This window comes from Typopeltis vanoorti, chromosome 6, assembly GCF_054136105.1.
Source record: "Typopeltis vanoorti isolate ZY-2024b chromosome 6, IOZ_Tvanoo_1.0, whole genome shotgun sequence".
NCBI lineage: Eukaryota > Metazoa > Arthropoda > Arachnida > Uropygi > Thelyphonidae > Typopeltis > Typopeltis vanoorti.
The window spans coordinates 72,824,594-72,840,749 of record NC_143554.1 but is presented as its reverse complement, the minus strand read 5'-3'; the positions used below and the strand labels follow the sequence as shown (position 1 = coordinate 72,840,749).

Below are 16,156 nucleotides of genomic sequence, written 5' to 3'. Positions count from 1 at the left end.
ACTTCACAAATCCCAGATCGGGAAGTAACTCACAAATTGTTCATGGAAGCGGCACAAGTTCTGCAGAATCTGGGTGACTGTAACAGAACGATAGAATCGCTCATAGATTTTGGTATATCATATAATATACCTCCTGCAAAGACACTTCTGTGTCATCGCAGGAGGTGTATTGCTAAAGTGCCTCTGATAATGCTAGCTTGGCTAGCGAAACGTCGGTTTAAATAATTTCAGTCAGTAAATTATTTATTTGCATTTCTATGTTTACGTAGTTTTTCTGTTCCAGAAATTTGGACAGGAATCATAACGAGAGCTGCGGAAATTTGAACATGGAAATTCTCGGAAGCACTTATGCTGAAGTATTCCATTTCCCCTTTCTGGAGTATTCACCTGCAGATAAAACTGGTGACGTCATTGGATGCGTACAAAGTACACGAAGAGGGTTTATTTAGGGAATCCAGTTTAGGATTACAGTCAGGTAAATTTGTATGTTTTTATGTCCTGCTTTTCTTGAATAGAAAACACGATATCTACTGTATAATAAAAACAGTCCACGGGAAAATAAACTAACGTTTATGACAAATATACTTCGCTGCATACTTACAAGAAAACGATTTTATTGTCACTCAAGACATGCATATTTTACATGAAGAACTTTATACTAAGTCAGCAAGTTCGAATAAGTAGTACGTCGATTTGTTATCCACGATGGGATGATTTGTCCTCTTAGGTATATACGTTTGTACCAGAAGTAGCCAACAGCAACGAAGAAGAAAGTCACCACCGAAATACAGATAACCCAGATGTGTGCTGACCCATAACTTTTCTCTGGAATGAGAACAACAATTAATAGTTTAGCAAAAGATAAACTGGACAAGAAGTCACGTGCATGGAGAGCGACAGTGGCGCTCTTTGTGGTGATTCCTGTGATTAATGAGTAAAAGAATCAACTACAAGGTATTGTTTTAATATTTATATTTCGCCACATTTATACAAGATCAAAATATAATTTAGCACAAACAGAACAAAGCACAAAACAGTTTTCCAACATTTACACAAAACATAATTTGACACAAACAAAAGACAACACAGTTAACGTTCCCAACATTTATTGTACAAAACATAATTTAACACAAATAGAAACAAAAAAAAAATACAACACAGTTAATATTTCTTCCTTACAAACACTCGAGTGAGATTCGAGGAATTAAGATCACGACTTCTGTCTTTAAGATCATCTTTATATGATGTATATTAAAGGACATGGGGAGGGCTCAACATGTGATGTTTTGTGTGTATGTGTGTCAAAGAGTTGTGAAACCATGTTAAGTCCAATGTTTAAAATTATTTGAAAGTTTTCTATTAGAACAATAGTTTAATGTTACGAATGATTGAAGAAACAACGCAAAAAGAAAGTCAGTGTGAAAAGGAATATATCTGGAATATAAAAGGAACAGCCTTTCAAAAATGCGTTAAAAAGGCTTTGAGCAACCCAACGAAATGCTATAAGAAAGCTAAAAGGCTTGCCCTCCAGTTATGTTTTTCAAATCTACAATCACAATTGATTTGCCATACACAATTATTGTTCTGATGGGTTACTTCAACTATATGATACTAGACGGTGAATGTCTAGTATCAGTATATATGCGTAGCAGTATATTTTAAGAGCAACTTCGAATTTTAACTTAATGACAAATTTTAAAAACATCTATTGTGGGAATTGAAACTAATATCTTGCCTGTTGCAGAGGCTGTTATCCTATTGATGAATCGAGTCTCATTTATGTACTGTTTCTGATGTAATGTTACTACTTATAGCGTGTGTGTGTGGGGGGGGGGTGGAGTGAGGAGTACCACGTGCTGATATTGAAGACCACGGGACCAGCTCTGCCTGTATTTTTGTATTAACTGAAAATGTACTATTTTTAAGGCTTTGATAAACTAACAAACCAATAAGTGCTAAGCAGCAGAGCCCAACAATGGTATAAATCAGTTTGATTGGCTCAAACTGAATGATCGTATTTAGGCAACAGTCTTTGACAGAGTAAGATATTTATACAATAGTTTGTGAGGAGAACTTGTTACGTTCTGACAATAGTTGAGTCTTTTTCATTAAAATTCTTTCCTAAGCAACCACCGACAAAAAAGGATTACGACTTCTTCTTCTTTCATCGCTCAACAAAGGAATGTTGTATCCACCCCTATGTGTACGTCTGTAGTAGCAATAACTGCCAACAGCGGCAATAGCAAGGATAAACAGCAATCCACAGATCACTCCGATGACCACAGAATGGTTGCTTTGGTCTGGAGTTACATCTGTAATGAGAATGAAATAGGAACAGTTAAGTGAATACTAACGAATGCTATTTCAGTCACTCACAATACGAACATTGGATTTCGAGAAACAAATTACTTAATTAAATAGGATACAACGAACAGCAGACCTATAAGCTTCCTTTTTGAGTTTATAGACTTTTATAAAATAAAACGTTATTTCAGAACCTTGAGAATAATATAAATTACTAACAATGATTCGAATAAGATCGCTCTCTATCTTATCTTTTTTATTTATTTCACGTCTCCTTTCTGGGGGTAGTGGCCAAGACGAATGCCGCAGTTACATTTAATGCGAAAAAAATTAGTTATGTTTAAGAGACTTAAGAAGATTATAACACAGAATATGGGATAAACATACAACAGAGTCGTGATAGACGTTTGCTATGAATCCATTTTTTAAAGTAACAATTAGATAAATAAAGCGAAATATATGAAGCTTGTATCTACTAATCATCAACCCTACCCCTTCTTCATTGCTGTCATTTTTTTCAATATAAGGGAATCTGGTAAAAGCAAATATTTCGGCTATTTATGTGTGTAAAACTCAAGTTAAAGGAAATGCATCTAGATCAAATGGTAAACTGTCTTCATAATTCGGTGATACATCAGCTTATTTTTTTATTAGATTAGTGCAGCAGTGTCTTGTATCGTGTTTGACGACCTAATAGAATGGTCAATTTTGTGCATTGAATAAAGCAATATTAATTATAAATCTCAGGTGAAATTAGCATACAGCACTCCTAGATCAGACATACTCATAAAAATATATTAAGTTAATAAAATCTAAGTAAAAAAAAATCACGCAAGCTTTGGTTTCCATTAGAACATAGTACACGATCACCTTCCCGATAGCTACTTAAATATCTTTTGACAAAACAATCCATATACTCACCGGCATTGCATCCTACTTCATCACTGAGATCTCCACAGTTATTATGGCCATTGCAGGTTAAACCATTCGAAATACAGAATCCGTTTTTGCATTTGAAATGATTTTTGGGGTTACAATTTTTGGCTAAAAGAGAGAGAGAGAGAGAAAGAGAGAGAGAAGGGACTATGAGATATATTGTACACTGCATAGTATATTTCATTATAAAAATTACCTAGTAGATAAAATGAGAATAACTGCATTTATAAAACACACACACACACACAGTATATTTAAATTTAGCAATACTAGTGTTTAAACCTAGAGATGTTCTTTAGCCATATGATGTATCTGTATCTTTGTAGACTGCACAAAAAAGTTGAAGATCATACTTAAGACTGCAGAATTTAACATTTTCGAAGTTTTGTGGATTTTTGATGAAAAATATTTGTCAAATGAAAAAGAAGACAGTGATGTAATGCCATCAGCAAAACTGTGGATTGAATTTACAGAGAGAAGCAGATATACGGAGAACACCAATGCTTTGTTGAACTCGAGCAGTAGTTGTCACGTTTAACGATAAAGATCCATTCACATCACACGCTTACTGTGTAACCAGAAAGAATGATAACAACAACCTAGTTGCAATCGTGGAACTCTATCAGACAACAATACCAGTTAGAGTCCGGAAGACGAGGTTAAAGTTGTCTTTACTTTCTTCACTTGTAAGTCTAGAAATCATCGGTAGCCTTGAACTCATCTACCGGTGACGGCAAAGAGCTGGGGCAGTTTGCGTTCGGATTTTCAAAAGTTATTTAAGGCTAATGGATTTTCCATCTATTTCATTTAGAGAATAAAAAATCTAGATGATTCATTTTTATTTAATCATCAAGTGCTTTGATAATTTGATCACAATCTGGCAAAAAGCAAAGTAGGCAATAGGTGTCGCGTATTTGAAATTGTATAGTGAGACTCATGGTGATCACTACTGGAGAGAAAAGAAAATCCAGAAGTCTTTCTCTGTGTAAGCAATTTTGAAGTAGAATTAGAACTATCTCATAGAACCATCTCAGAACATTTAGACTCAACTATGAGTCAACTCAAGAAAATATCGACGATAAGAAAAATATAATTTCTTTTCGTACTTACTATCTAAACCCGAATAAGAACCAGCTACAGCATAGAAAGTCTAATTAAATTGGCATCGCATGTTATTTTATTATGAACGGGGTTCGACAAATTACACAAAACCCTACTCGCCATCAAAAAATGTATTCGCCGAAAACCCTCTCATTTTTCTAATGATATGTCACAGTTTATCAATAGGAATTACATCAAGTGATTGGTGGTGCTATTTTCTTTAAAAAAAGATGTTTGTTTTAATTTTTTTATTTAATACAAAAAAATTCTAGTTTGTCTGGCCTGATCTAACACTCCAGGGACGAGTGTATTTGTTCAGCATAATCTTCTGGATTATGCTCAGGACTATGGACATGTCCCGAGTCCAGAGTATAATCCAGAGGATTATGCTCAAGTCGCAACAAAGTGATTTTTTTAGTTTTTTTTTATACGAATCACTAAAGAAAATTTATAAACCAAGCATACAATAATTAATAGTTAAGGGTTGTATAATCCAATAGTCCTTTTCTAGACAAAATAGGAACCTTTTTTCGAAGCCACTTCAGGCCGTCAATAAGCTAAACTTTTATGAGAACTTTCTGAACTTAAGAAAAACTAAGTACTTTTTTCTTGTGAGGTGGGAGTGGGAGTGTAGTATGATTTAATTTTTATATTATGTAATTTAGAATGATCAGTTCTACGTACACTGTGTGCACGAGTTTTAATTCTGTTTCATACATGTAGATCATATAAATTTCATTTTCAAAGATATTTACAGAAAGCAAAAAAATATTTTAACTCACCTTCAGTGAACGATGTAAATGTAAGTTGAAATCCTGTTGTGTTCCTGATACTTGTGTTGCTGATTGTGACATAATCTATTTCAAACATCTGGAGCATATAATAGGAACGATCTTCATTTGGATAGAAATCCTTGTCGCACAAGAATTGTGGCTGCTGAAGATTGTAACTGAAGATCTACGATAATCGAATAAGTAGGTTTTAGAAGATAAAGCATTCATATTGTGCTGCTACAGTTTATTAAGAACGTAATAAATCATCACATACTTACCCTTAAATGGTCTTGGCATTCTGGAAATTCAAAATCAATCACCCTAAAGGCTACTATAATACCATCATATCCTGTGGAAGGTATTAAAAATGCTGCACATTGTCTTCCAGGACTGTAATTATTTGTACTCCTAGGCCTCAGTATTGCCATTGATTTGCTGCCCACGGTATCCAGATTATAAGTGATGTTATCAATATTTTGACCTGTACACAAATCTTCCAAAAAAACTAAAAATAATTTATAAAAATAATTGTAAATCATTGTAATAAAAAATTCATTTTAATAAGAAGTTTATTTAAATTTAAGATTTAACATAAACCATTTTTTATATGTATAACATAATATTATATATTTAAGTCTTGAAAGATCTTGTTCACGGGTGGTGAGATGTGGTGATTGATTCATTCAATCCAATACCCTTGGAGGGTAATGGATGGCAATGCTGTAGCCAGTGAAGTTCTAACTGAGGCTCGGCTATTGCTGTTACCCTCCTGCCATGATCAGAGCTTTAATAGCTCAATACCACCTTATTCCTACACTGTCCTCTACAGATAACGGGGAAGATGAAAAGCATTCTTGCTTCGCCCCTTTAAGCCAGTCCTTATAAGGACTATAAGGATCTTGTTCACGAGTCGGATGTTCTATTTGCGTATTACAAATGAATAGTTATATACGTACTCTGCATGATTATATATATACATATGGTTTATTTATATTTATTATATTTATTTATATGACCAGTTCACTTGTTCGGAAATATTTACTGCGTTGTTTTGATTTTGCATTGATCGTGGCATTTTGTGAAATATCAAGGTAAGACTTTGTTTAGATGCAATTTAATTGCTATCGCTTTCTTTAGCCTACGCTTGATATTGCTGGCAATCCTTGCGGCTGTGGGATATTTTACAAAAATTTCTGCTGGCAGGTCTTTGGACCTGCGGGATATACAGTATTATTAACGCACATACGCAGTTAAAACGATATGAGCGTACCTGACCTAGACGTATTCACTGATTTGTTCGATGAAGAGTACTTATTGATAAACTCCAAAAGAAGTTCAAGCTGACATGGCCTACTAGCATGATTGACCTCGACATCATTATCGAGTCACTCGATAAAAGGCTAGCACTCACTTTTATTAAAAAAACTTCTCAAAAAGTTTGAACGGGATTAGCCCGGCTATTTAAACTTGTATTCTTCAAAGTCGACGTTGAGGAAAATGAAGACTCCTCTCAAATGGAGGAAAAACTCAATCTAGTTGTCTCTACCTCTAATCCTGATCAAGAAGAAATCCTCGCTCGTAAGAAGAGAAAAATTCTCGCTGCTGAGCCAACAAATGTTGTTGGTATGGACGAGGATGTTCCCATTTCATATCCCTCTGTTTCCCCCCAATGAAAAGGTGCCACCGATTATCCTAAGGGAAAAGCAGAGATGGACAACACTCAGAACCATCATGGCTAATTTACAAATATGTTACACATCTGCTAAAAATGCAGACGAAGGTATACGAATTCAACCCACTACGGTGGCTGACTATAGAAATCTTACAAAGGAACTGGACGCAAGAGGAACTCATTTTCACACATTTTCACTTGCCTCTGAAAAAAATCTGAAAGTAGTCCAACAAGGAGTCTCCGAGGATACTGACACAGATGAAATAGTTACTGACCTTAACCTACAGGAACTAACCCCCCATAACGGTCACTAAAATGTTTAGATCAAATAAGACACCTATGCCTTAGTTTTAGTAGAAATTCATAACATTTACAAAGACATCTATAATTTAAAATCAATCTGTAGACTCAAAATCACCCCAGAACCATTGAGAACGAAATCATCTAGGCAGTGCCACCAATGCCAAAAATTTGGCCATGCCCAGAAGCTATGCAAAGCTCAGTTCAGATGCCCATCATTAACTCAGGTGCTTGCCCATCATTAACTGAGCCCCTTAAGAAAACGAATCTTCAACATCAAGCGAGAACATATGCTGATGTGGCCCGCTCCAATCAGATAGTACAAACCCAGAACCGGAATAATCCACACTCAAATCTATCAGCTGTTATCACCTCTTCTCTTGCAAACATGCTGCAGGATTTCAGCAACTCAAATCCATCCTTAAGTGTCACAAAAAGATTCCTACAGCAAACCCAATCCATATTATCAGCACTCTCTGATGCATAGGAAAAAAAATCGCCCCAAACTCTCTTAGGATTATCGGTTGGAATGCCAACGGTATAAAAAATAAACTGTTAGAAATCCAGGAATTTAATAATAGATACAACCCAGATATACTGCTAATTAATGAAACTCACCTGAGGCCTGCTGACACCCTGAAAATCAGAGGGTATCAGATTTACAGAAACGACAGGCTTGGGTATAGAGGTGGAGGTACAGCCATCCTTATCAAAAACTATATCAATCATCATTCAATAACCAACCCTACTACCAACCTCGAAATCACAGGAATCAATGTCCTCACAAACTCGATTGGAAACCTTAAAATTTTTTCTGCATACAACCCTCCATTAAAGACATTATTGACCTCAGATCTAGATGCTATCCTTGGAGTAAAAGGACCGGTCATCATTGCTAGAGACCTCAATGCAAAGCATCCTGCTTGGAACAGTAAATCTACTAACAAAAATGGTCGCATCCTTTCTAGCTACACAGGATCAAACCACGTTGTTGTGGCTGGACCTACCGAACCAACTCATCTCAGCACATCTGGCACTGCTGACATCCTGGATATAGCCATCCTGCAAGACATTAAACTACAGTACAGCCTTATAAACGAGCTGTCGTAGGATCACAACCCAATTCTACTGCAATTGGGAGAACAAGAATGCCTGTCTCCTCCCTCTCATTCAGGCATATTGTGAGAGCGATTGTCTAAAGCACTTAGGGATCAAATAGGACCCGTCCCTCACATATGCACACCAGAAGATGTGGAATCTGCAGTGACTAGCCTCACCCAACAGATTAAGTACGCTATAATGGTTGCAACCTTCCAGAAACCTGTTCCCAAGCTTGATCGTTTGCCTGAGGACATTATGGACCTGATCAGAAAAGAGCAGAGCAGAGCTACGAAGAGATTTCATAACACTCGCGCACCTCAGGATAAGACAGTGCTTAACAGATTGAATGGAGAAGTAAGAGATGCACTTAAAACACATAGAAACCAAGTTTGGGAAAAACTTGGTTTCTGAGAAACTGAGAAACATCAAAAATAAAAACAGATCCCTCCCCCCCCTATAATCTCAAACCAGGGCCTAGTCCACACAAATGCAGATAAGGCAGAAGCCATACTTAAAATCTTGAGGATCAGTGCAAACCTTCTTACAACAACGTTGATTTCAATCATCTGTACAAAATCCACAGAAAGGTTAGGCATGCACTAAACCTCCCAGATACCAGTGCTGACCATATTGCACCTGCATCACCCGTTGAATTATATGATATTATTAAAAAACTTAAGAACAATAAAGCTCCTGGACCAGACAGCATCTCAAACAGGGTGATCAAGCTGCTGCCTCGAAAAGTTATAGTGCACCTGACCAGTATAATAAATGCAATCTTAAGACTTCACTATTTTTCTTCCACCTGGAAACTGGTTGATGTGATTCCTATACATAAGCCAGGCAAAGACCCACACTTACCGCAGAATTATCGTCCAATCAGTCTCATCTCCAATCTGGGTAAGGTTGCAGAGAAGGTCATCCTCTCACGACTCCAAACCTCAGTATATGACCGAAACATTCTCCCTAAAGAACAGTTTGGTTTTCGACAACACCATAGTACTACCCAGCAAATCCACAGAATTGTGGAATATATCACCACCAGCTACAACTGGCGCCAGTGCACAGGAGCTGTATTCCTAGACCTATCCAAAGCATTTGACAAAATCTGGCATTTTGGACTCCTGTACAAACTTATCTCAGCCGGTATCTCACTAAAAATGGTTCATCTAATCCGTTCATATCTTCAGAATAGATCAATGCAAGTTAAAATTAACGGTTCTACATCGTCTAGCGCCATATCTTTGCTGGAGTGCCGCAGGGATCTCTACTGGCTCCATTGCTGTTTTCTGTATACATGTCAGACATCCCATGCAATCCGATGACTTCCATTTTAGCCCTGTATGCGGACGATACGGCAATACTAACCAGATCTCTCCGACCCCACTTCGTTACCAGAAAGCTTCAAGAAAACCTTCTAAAGCTGGAGGGGTGGTTCTCCAAGTGGAGATTGGAAGTCAACCCCCTGAAAAGCTCAGTGGTTCTTTTCTCAAAAAGGCCAATGTCTCCTGCAGGAGATGTGTTACTATTCAATACTAAAATTCCCCGGCAGAAAGAAACAAATTACCTGGGTGTGATTCTCGACAAAAAGCTATTTTCAACCAACATATCAAGTCTGCATGCGAAAAAGCATCTAAAGCTATAGCTCAGATCTACCCGCTAATTAATAGAAATAGCAAACTCAGCAACAGAATCAAATGCACCTATACCAGATGACGATTCGTCCTATAATCACCTATGCCACTCCGGCCTGGAGCCACACCTCTAATACTAACATTATCAAAATACTGCGAGTGCAGAACAAGTGCTTGAGAATGATTCTGAACGCCCCGTGGTAAGTTAGAAACAGCCAACTCCACAGAGACACAAATATTCCCTATATTCTCTCTTATCTACAATCCTTAGCTTCCAAGTTTTTTCTAAAGACGTCCACACATCCCAACGATTTGGTTCAACACGCTGCAGCATACGAGCCAACGGACATATTCAAATATAGAATACTATATTAGCCTCTTATAACGATGCATAATCTCCATGCCCATTCAGGACGAGCAAACTGCTCGTAAATTTTACCCTCACTGTAACCACAACAGATAGCGGGGAATATGAAAAGCATCTTGCTTCACCCTTAAAGAATAAATGTCAATTGTCAATCTTGTTCACGTTATTGCCATTACATTGCAATGTAATGGCAATAACGTGAGTAGAAATGTTTTACTAAACATAAGGTTCTCTGTCATTCTTGCAATAAATTAATATCACAGGAAAGCGACGTGGGTGGAATTTGGTCCTCGTTCCATGGACAGCAAGTTAGAATTTTCATTCAATAACAACGATAGTATTTGCTAGAGAATAATTAATCATAACACTAAGTTATCAGTATATAAATATAAATAAAGGTCTGCTTAAAAAAAAAAGCACAATACACTCTCAAAACGAAACCGAACGTTTTGAAAATAGAAGAAACTAGTGGTCCACCTGTTTGTATCTTTTTGTTCTCGAAAGTGGCAACCTTCATCAATGTTGTCTTAACTGTTTATAACATTTGTTTCATCAGAAGCCCAGTTATAGTGCCAAGAGTGACAGTGTGTCTTGACGAACGGTCAGAAAATGAGTTTCAGAGAGCTGCGATTGAGTTTTGTGTTAAACTTGGTAAAAGTAGTACCGAAACGCATCAAATGCTTCAAAAAGCATACGGTGATGAATGCTTATCCCGTACTCAAGTTTACGATGGTTTAAGTGATTTTAAAGTGGTCGTGAGACGCTTGAGGACGACGAAAAGCCGGTCCTTCCAAAAACTGGACTGAGCGAAGTTAACATCCAAAAAGTGCTTGATTTCATCAAAGAAAACCCGAAATCGTCCGTGAGATTGATTGAAGATGAATTGGGGATTCCAAAGTCAACCGTGCACAACATTTTGATCGAGAGTTTGGGCCTTCATAAATTGAATTCGCGATTTGTTCCCCACAAGTTGACCGACGACCAAAAAATGTATCGATTTAAACACTGCAAGGACCTCATTAAAACCGCTCGTAAGGACTCAAAACTTCCTTGAAACGATCGTTACTGGTAACGAAACGTGGTGTTTTGAGCATGAGTCCAAAACAAAGCGTCAGAGTGCTGAGTGGAGACCACCAGAAGAGGGGCATCCGAAAAAAAAAAAAAAAGGTCGCTTGGAGAAGTTAAAAGTAAAGACAATGCCGATTTGTTTCTACGATTTCAAGGGCATTATCCACAAAGAATTGGTTCCGCCTAGCCAAACGGTCAATGGTGAGTTTTATTTCGAAGTTTTGAAGCGATTGATAGCGAGAATTCGTCGCGTATTAATGAAACATATGTCATGAACAGTTGACACAACACTAATGAAGGTTGCCCCTTTCGACAACAAAAAGATAGAACAGGTGGCGCCACTAGTTTCTTATATTTTCGAAAAGTTCGGTTTCTTTTTTGAACAGAGGGTATAGATAAATTCTGATAATATTTTGTAAGATTTTCTGAGGACTTAAAAATGTGAACTGTACACTGCTTGGAAAGAAGTCAACGGACACCACAGTGTGAGGAACAAACAGTCATGGTGCCCACCTTAGGATTTCCTTTCACTGCAATGACTGGGGCAATCTTACTGGGTATACTTTCCACAAGCGTACGATAGGATCAATGGGAATTTTGGACCATTCTTCCTGTACGCGTGTAATGAGGTCCTGTATTGTTGTTGGGTGGACGTCTCTTGACCTCACCAGACGCTCCAGTTCGTTCCCATAGCTGTTCAACAGGGTTGCGATCAGGGCTCTGTGGAGGCCAATCAAGCGGGGAATTCATGTCTACAAACTACGCAGTTACAGCAGCACCCTAATGACACGGTGTATTGTCTTACTGAAAGAGACGCTGGTCAGTTTGGCCATTTCGGTAGAAACGTCGAAAAGTAGGAAGTATTGCATTGTCCTGAATGTTCAGATACCTCTTGGAGTTCAATGTTCGTGGCACCACAAACAAAGGCACGAGGCCGAAACCAGGAAAAACAGGATCCTACCATCACACTGCCACCTCCGAATTGCATAGTTGGGATTAAGCACTCTGGTAAGAGACATAATCCGGGCGCCACACCTATCCGTCCATCTGTTCGGTAGAGGGTATAGCGTGATTCATTGCTCCATAACAAAGCTTTCCAAGCTTCCACGTCTCACTGTACACGCTTTTTTGTACTACTGAAGACTACGCTATGTTAGTTCGGATAATGGGGGTGCTTGTATCTTGTGGTCCTACCATGGAAACCCACGTTGTGTCGGTTCTGAATGTTTTTTGTGCAGATTCGTGTCTCAGTCGATGCTCAGAACTCTGCATTCAACGTGTTCCCGACGGCTGTTTTTACATAATATCCTTGGAATCCCTTCACAAAGCCTCTTTCAAAGTTCGTCAGTTCCCTTCTCGCAGCCATTTGCACATGGACACAATTGCACTGACTTGGGAGCATCATATTCCTCCAGTTTATACCGACTACAAACACGTTAACTCGTTAAATGTTACGATGCACCATGGGGATGTCCGTTGACTTCTTTCAAAGCGGTGTATTTATAGAATATAAAAAAGAATATATAAGCCACCAATGTATATACTGAGTTTGTAAAATTCAGCAATCCATTTTTATTGCCAAACGTTTGTGTTATATAATAAATATAAGCCTAATTGTAATTGAATGACACAGTAAGGTCGTCTACTAATGAGCACTGGTAAAACAGATAAAGCGAATGATATATTTGAACTCATAGCATCTAAAAGCAAAAGAGAACAAATTAATCATTTGCTATAGAAAAAAGCGTCGACTTAACCAGTACTTTGTCACTGCATTTACACAGGTGGTACAGATACCCGACGATGGTGTTAATGCACTGCAAGTAAATATATTGAAAGAGAATGTTACCGAAACGATGGTTATGAATTAATAAAAGTAGATTAAAGCAAATATCTAAGAAGATATATCTCTCCTTCCAGTATTAACTTGAAATTCGAAAGACATTGATTTGTTTAAGAGGATACAAAGGGAAGGGATCAGTATTGAAGGATTTCGGAGACATGCTATCAGAAATTGTGCTTTAAAAACAAACAGAATGATAAGCAAGTTGGACTTGAGTAAAGTAAACAGTTGTGTAAATATATTTATGTAAGGAATAATAAGAGTATCAGCTAGAGGCGAGTTAGTGATATTGAATTGACCCAAATCTTGGTATTGATTTTGATGAATAATATTCGTTCTTAACATAACAGCATTGAGCAAACAGCTGTGTTTCTATCTATTTTCCTTCTTCCATTGATAATAATCAATTTCAAAAAACAAACTATAATAAATTTGAATTACCTTCATTTGCTTCATCACAAGTAAAGAATTTATTAATTAATTATTAAGGTTTCTAATCATTTTCTATAAAATTTCCTAGAAATATAAAATATAATTTAATTTCTTTAAAAGTAAGTTTTTTTTATTATATTTGCAAAACTATTTTTACATTATATAGAGAAATTTTCATATTAAAAAAACAAAGATAGAAAAATATAGTGATTAGTTTATGGCTTACTTATCTGCAGGTACCGATTAGTTTTCGTGTCTCCATATATTTTTATTTATAGTTTTTCCCCCCCTCTTTCTAGCAATTGACAAATATAATAAATCTTTGAAGAATTTATGTAAAATAAACAAGTATTAGGCTGAAAATAGAAATTCCCGTTACTTGCAAATTTATGGTTAAGCAAAGAGATATAATTTTGCTTTATTTAGCCAGAAACAAAAACAAAACACTATTTAATGGATATGTTTACTCTCATTGATCAGTGCTCAACTTCTTGCTTAATTTCTCCGATATTTAAGAAATTACCCTTGAATCAATGGACCAGTGGACAATTTGACACATTCTTTAAATGGAAGAATGATTGATTCTAGGATTGATTCTAGGCAGATAATTGATTCTAGGATTGGAAGGATTTTATATTTAAATTTACAAATCTGACACAGAAAAGTGAACATTTTTTATAATTTTTAATTTTAATGAAATGAATATTATATCATATAGTTTATATAGAATTATTAAATTATTTTATGAATTAAAAATCTATTTAATGAATGTAACAAATGTTATATTATATTTTCTTTTATACACCTATTTGTGTTTCTTTTAAATATAATACAATAACATGCAAAGTATGAATACCTATATTTATACTTCAGGCGGTTTCATATATTTATATTTATACTTCAGGCGGTTTCATATACGTATTTGAAATATAATAAACAATATGATCTTTTGCAGACTGAAAACGAGAACTTAGTACAGAATTCTTAAAATACCCCTCCCCCAAAATAGGAAACAAAATTCTGATTTATAAACAGCCCAAATTTTTATCTCTACAGTACCAAGGCTCGCAATATTTTAATGGTCACGATGTGTTCATTGGTTGTTTTAGTCTGCTGTTTCAATGTAAAAGGCAATAGAAGTAATGTGATCTATTGTTGTCTAGATCAGCATACGTCACGAGAATCATTACCTATATTCATGAATATATTTTCTCATGAAAATTAAAGTGAAAATATATTTCAATCATATCTCGTGTAATTTAGCCAAATTTTGATAGAGATGTGCCAATGAAGTTTATGCAAACATTCAAACAGTGCATAAAATTTTTTAAGTAAATCATGCAGCTACATAAATAGCATAAGTTACTCAACATCCTGGCTTTTAAAAGACGCAGTCTATTGAAACAGCTGCATGGATAGTGTCACGTCATGTTTCGTGATGACCTTAAGTTGCAACGTCGTCTGTAGGAGCATTGTTCATCACATTCTCACGAACAAACAACCAGGAATGACAGTGTGGAGATTGAGAGGTGGGGGGAGGTTGGAGTATTACTGTCTACATCTGTTGAATATGGTGATCGATAAAACCGAACTATTCGCTTTCTCCGAGGTCAGAGAAAGGAAATATCCTTCGTTTGATTATATTGGTGCTCTCATCTGTAGACGAAAACTTGTGTGTGTAACCATTAGGTGTGAGATGATGCTCCAAGTTTTAACAATAGTGATAGTATCGACTGTGAGGTCATAGGTCACGCTGTTACGAAGACCGTGCCAGAGCAGTGCTCAGTTGCCAACGTTGTTTTGCAGAGGAACAAAAACTCACCGCCTCCGTGTCAGACTGGCTAACTCACTTTCTGTTAACAAAAAATCTTGTAAAGGTTTCTCTTGTGCTATGACAGGACTCGAACCAGGGATTTGAAAGGAAGGGTCAGTAGAAAATGTATATAATTAATAAAATATATTCGCCATTATTTGAAAGCAATGATCACGTTTTGCAGACATGCAGATAGAGAACATTGTAGGTTGTACTAATTCAATGCATGCAATTACTTACATGTTGTATACTCCGATGCTAGTCCTAGGCTGAAAGAAGCTGCCAAGGCAAGTTGAATTACGAATATATTCATCTTTAACTGTACATTGAAAGTTAATGCATGATAATAAGTATATCGAAATGCCCAAGTGCGCTAAAACTGATGCTTCTGTTGAAGAGCTAAACTTCCTTCATTTGGAGAGCAGTCATAACTGGCTGATAAAAAGCTGATGACGTCACCGGATTTCCTGACCATAACACGTGGTCCATTTTACCATGTTTTTTTTACCCTTCCTTCAGACATTCGTTAGTCATTGCAGTCAGAAACGAAACAAATTCTAGTTTATAACCTCCAAAGGCTAAAATGACCTTGATGTGACGTCACTGTCACACGATAATGCTTGCTTCGCTTTTAATGAAAGGGATTGCTTCTATTTTTATTTTATTTTATTTTTAGAAGGGGTATGTATATACGAACATGTATTTATACGCATCTTAGATTATTTTTGTGTGTTGTAGATCTTTAGAATTTATAAAGGAATAAAGACAGCTGTGACTACTCTAAGAAATTTAAATAAATTTAAATTTCATTT

The 16,156-nt window shown here is 36.5% G+C and overlaps 1 protein-coding gene across 2 annotated transcripts; it reads right to left on the bottom strand.

Moving 5' to 3' along the window:
• Positions 1–597: 597 nt before the first annotated feature.
• On the bottom strand, positions 598–15,763 carry LOC150105561 (uncharacterized). Of its 2 annotated transcripts, none has more exons than XM_090394908.1 (5): positions 15,585–15,763; positions 5,393–5,619; positions 5,124–5,298; positions 3,226–3,348; positions 598–825 (listed from the first exon to the last, which is right to left on the bottom strand). In XM_090394908.1, the coding sequence occupies exons 1-5, from the start codon at positions 15,655–15,657 to the stop codon at positions 659–661; spliced, it is 765 nt and encodes a 254-aa protein (XP_090251034.1). In that variant the 5' UTR covers positions 15,658–15,763; the 3' UTR covers positions 598–658. The 2 variants fall into 2 exon arrangements, with proteins under 2 accessions (XP_090251034.1, XP_090251033.1); XM_090394907.1 differs by lacking the exon at positions 598–825 and adding an exon at positions 956–2,312.
• Between the last annotated feature and the right edge of the window lie 393 nt (positions 15,764–16,156).

Excerpts from the sequence above, each read along its gene's own strand:
- LOC150105561 (XM_090394907.1), bottom strand. The coding sequence starts at position 15,657 with ATGAATATATTCGTAATTCAACTTGCCTTGGCAGCTTCTTTCAGCCTA. Across the intron at positions 5,620-15,584 it reads AGCATCGGAGTATACAACAT|TTTTTTTGGAAGATTTGTGT; the intron begins GTAAGTAATTGC and ends AATTATTTTTAG. Across the intron at positions 3,349-5,123 it reads ATTTACATCGTTCACTGAAG|CCAAAAATTGTAACCCCAAA; the intron begins GTGAGTTAAAAT and ends TCTCTCTTTTAG.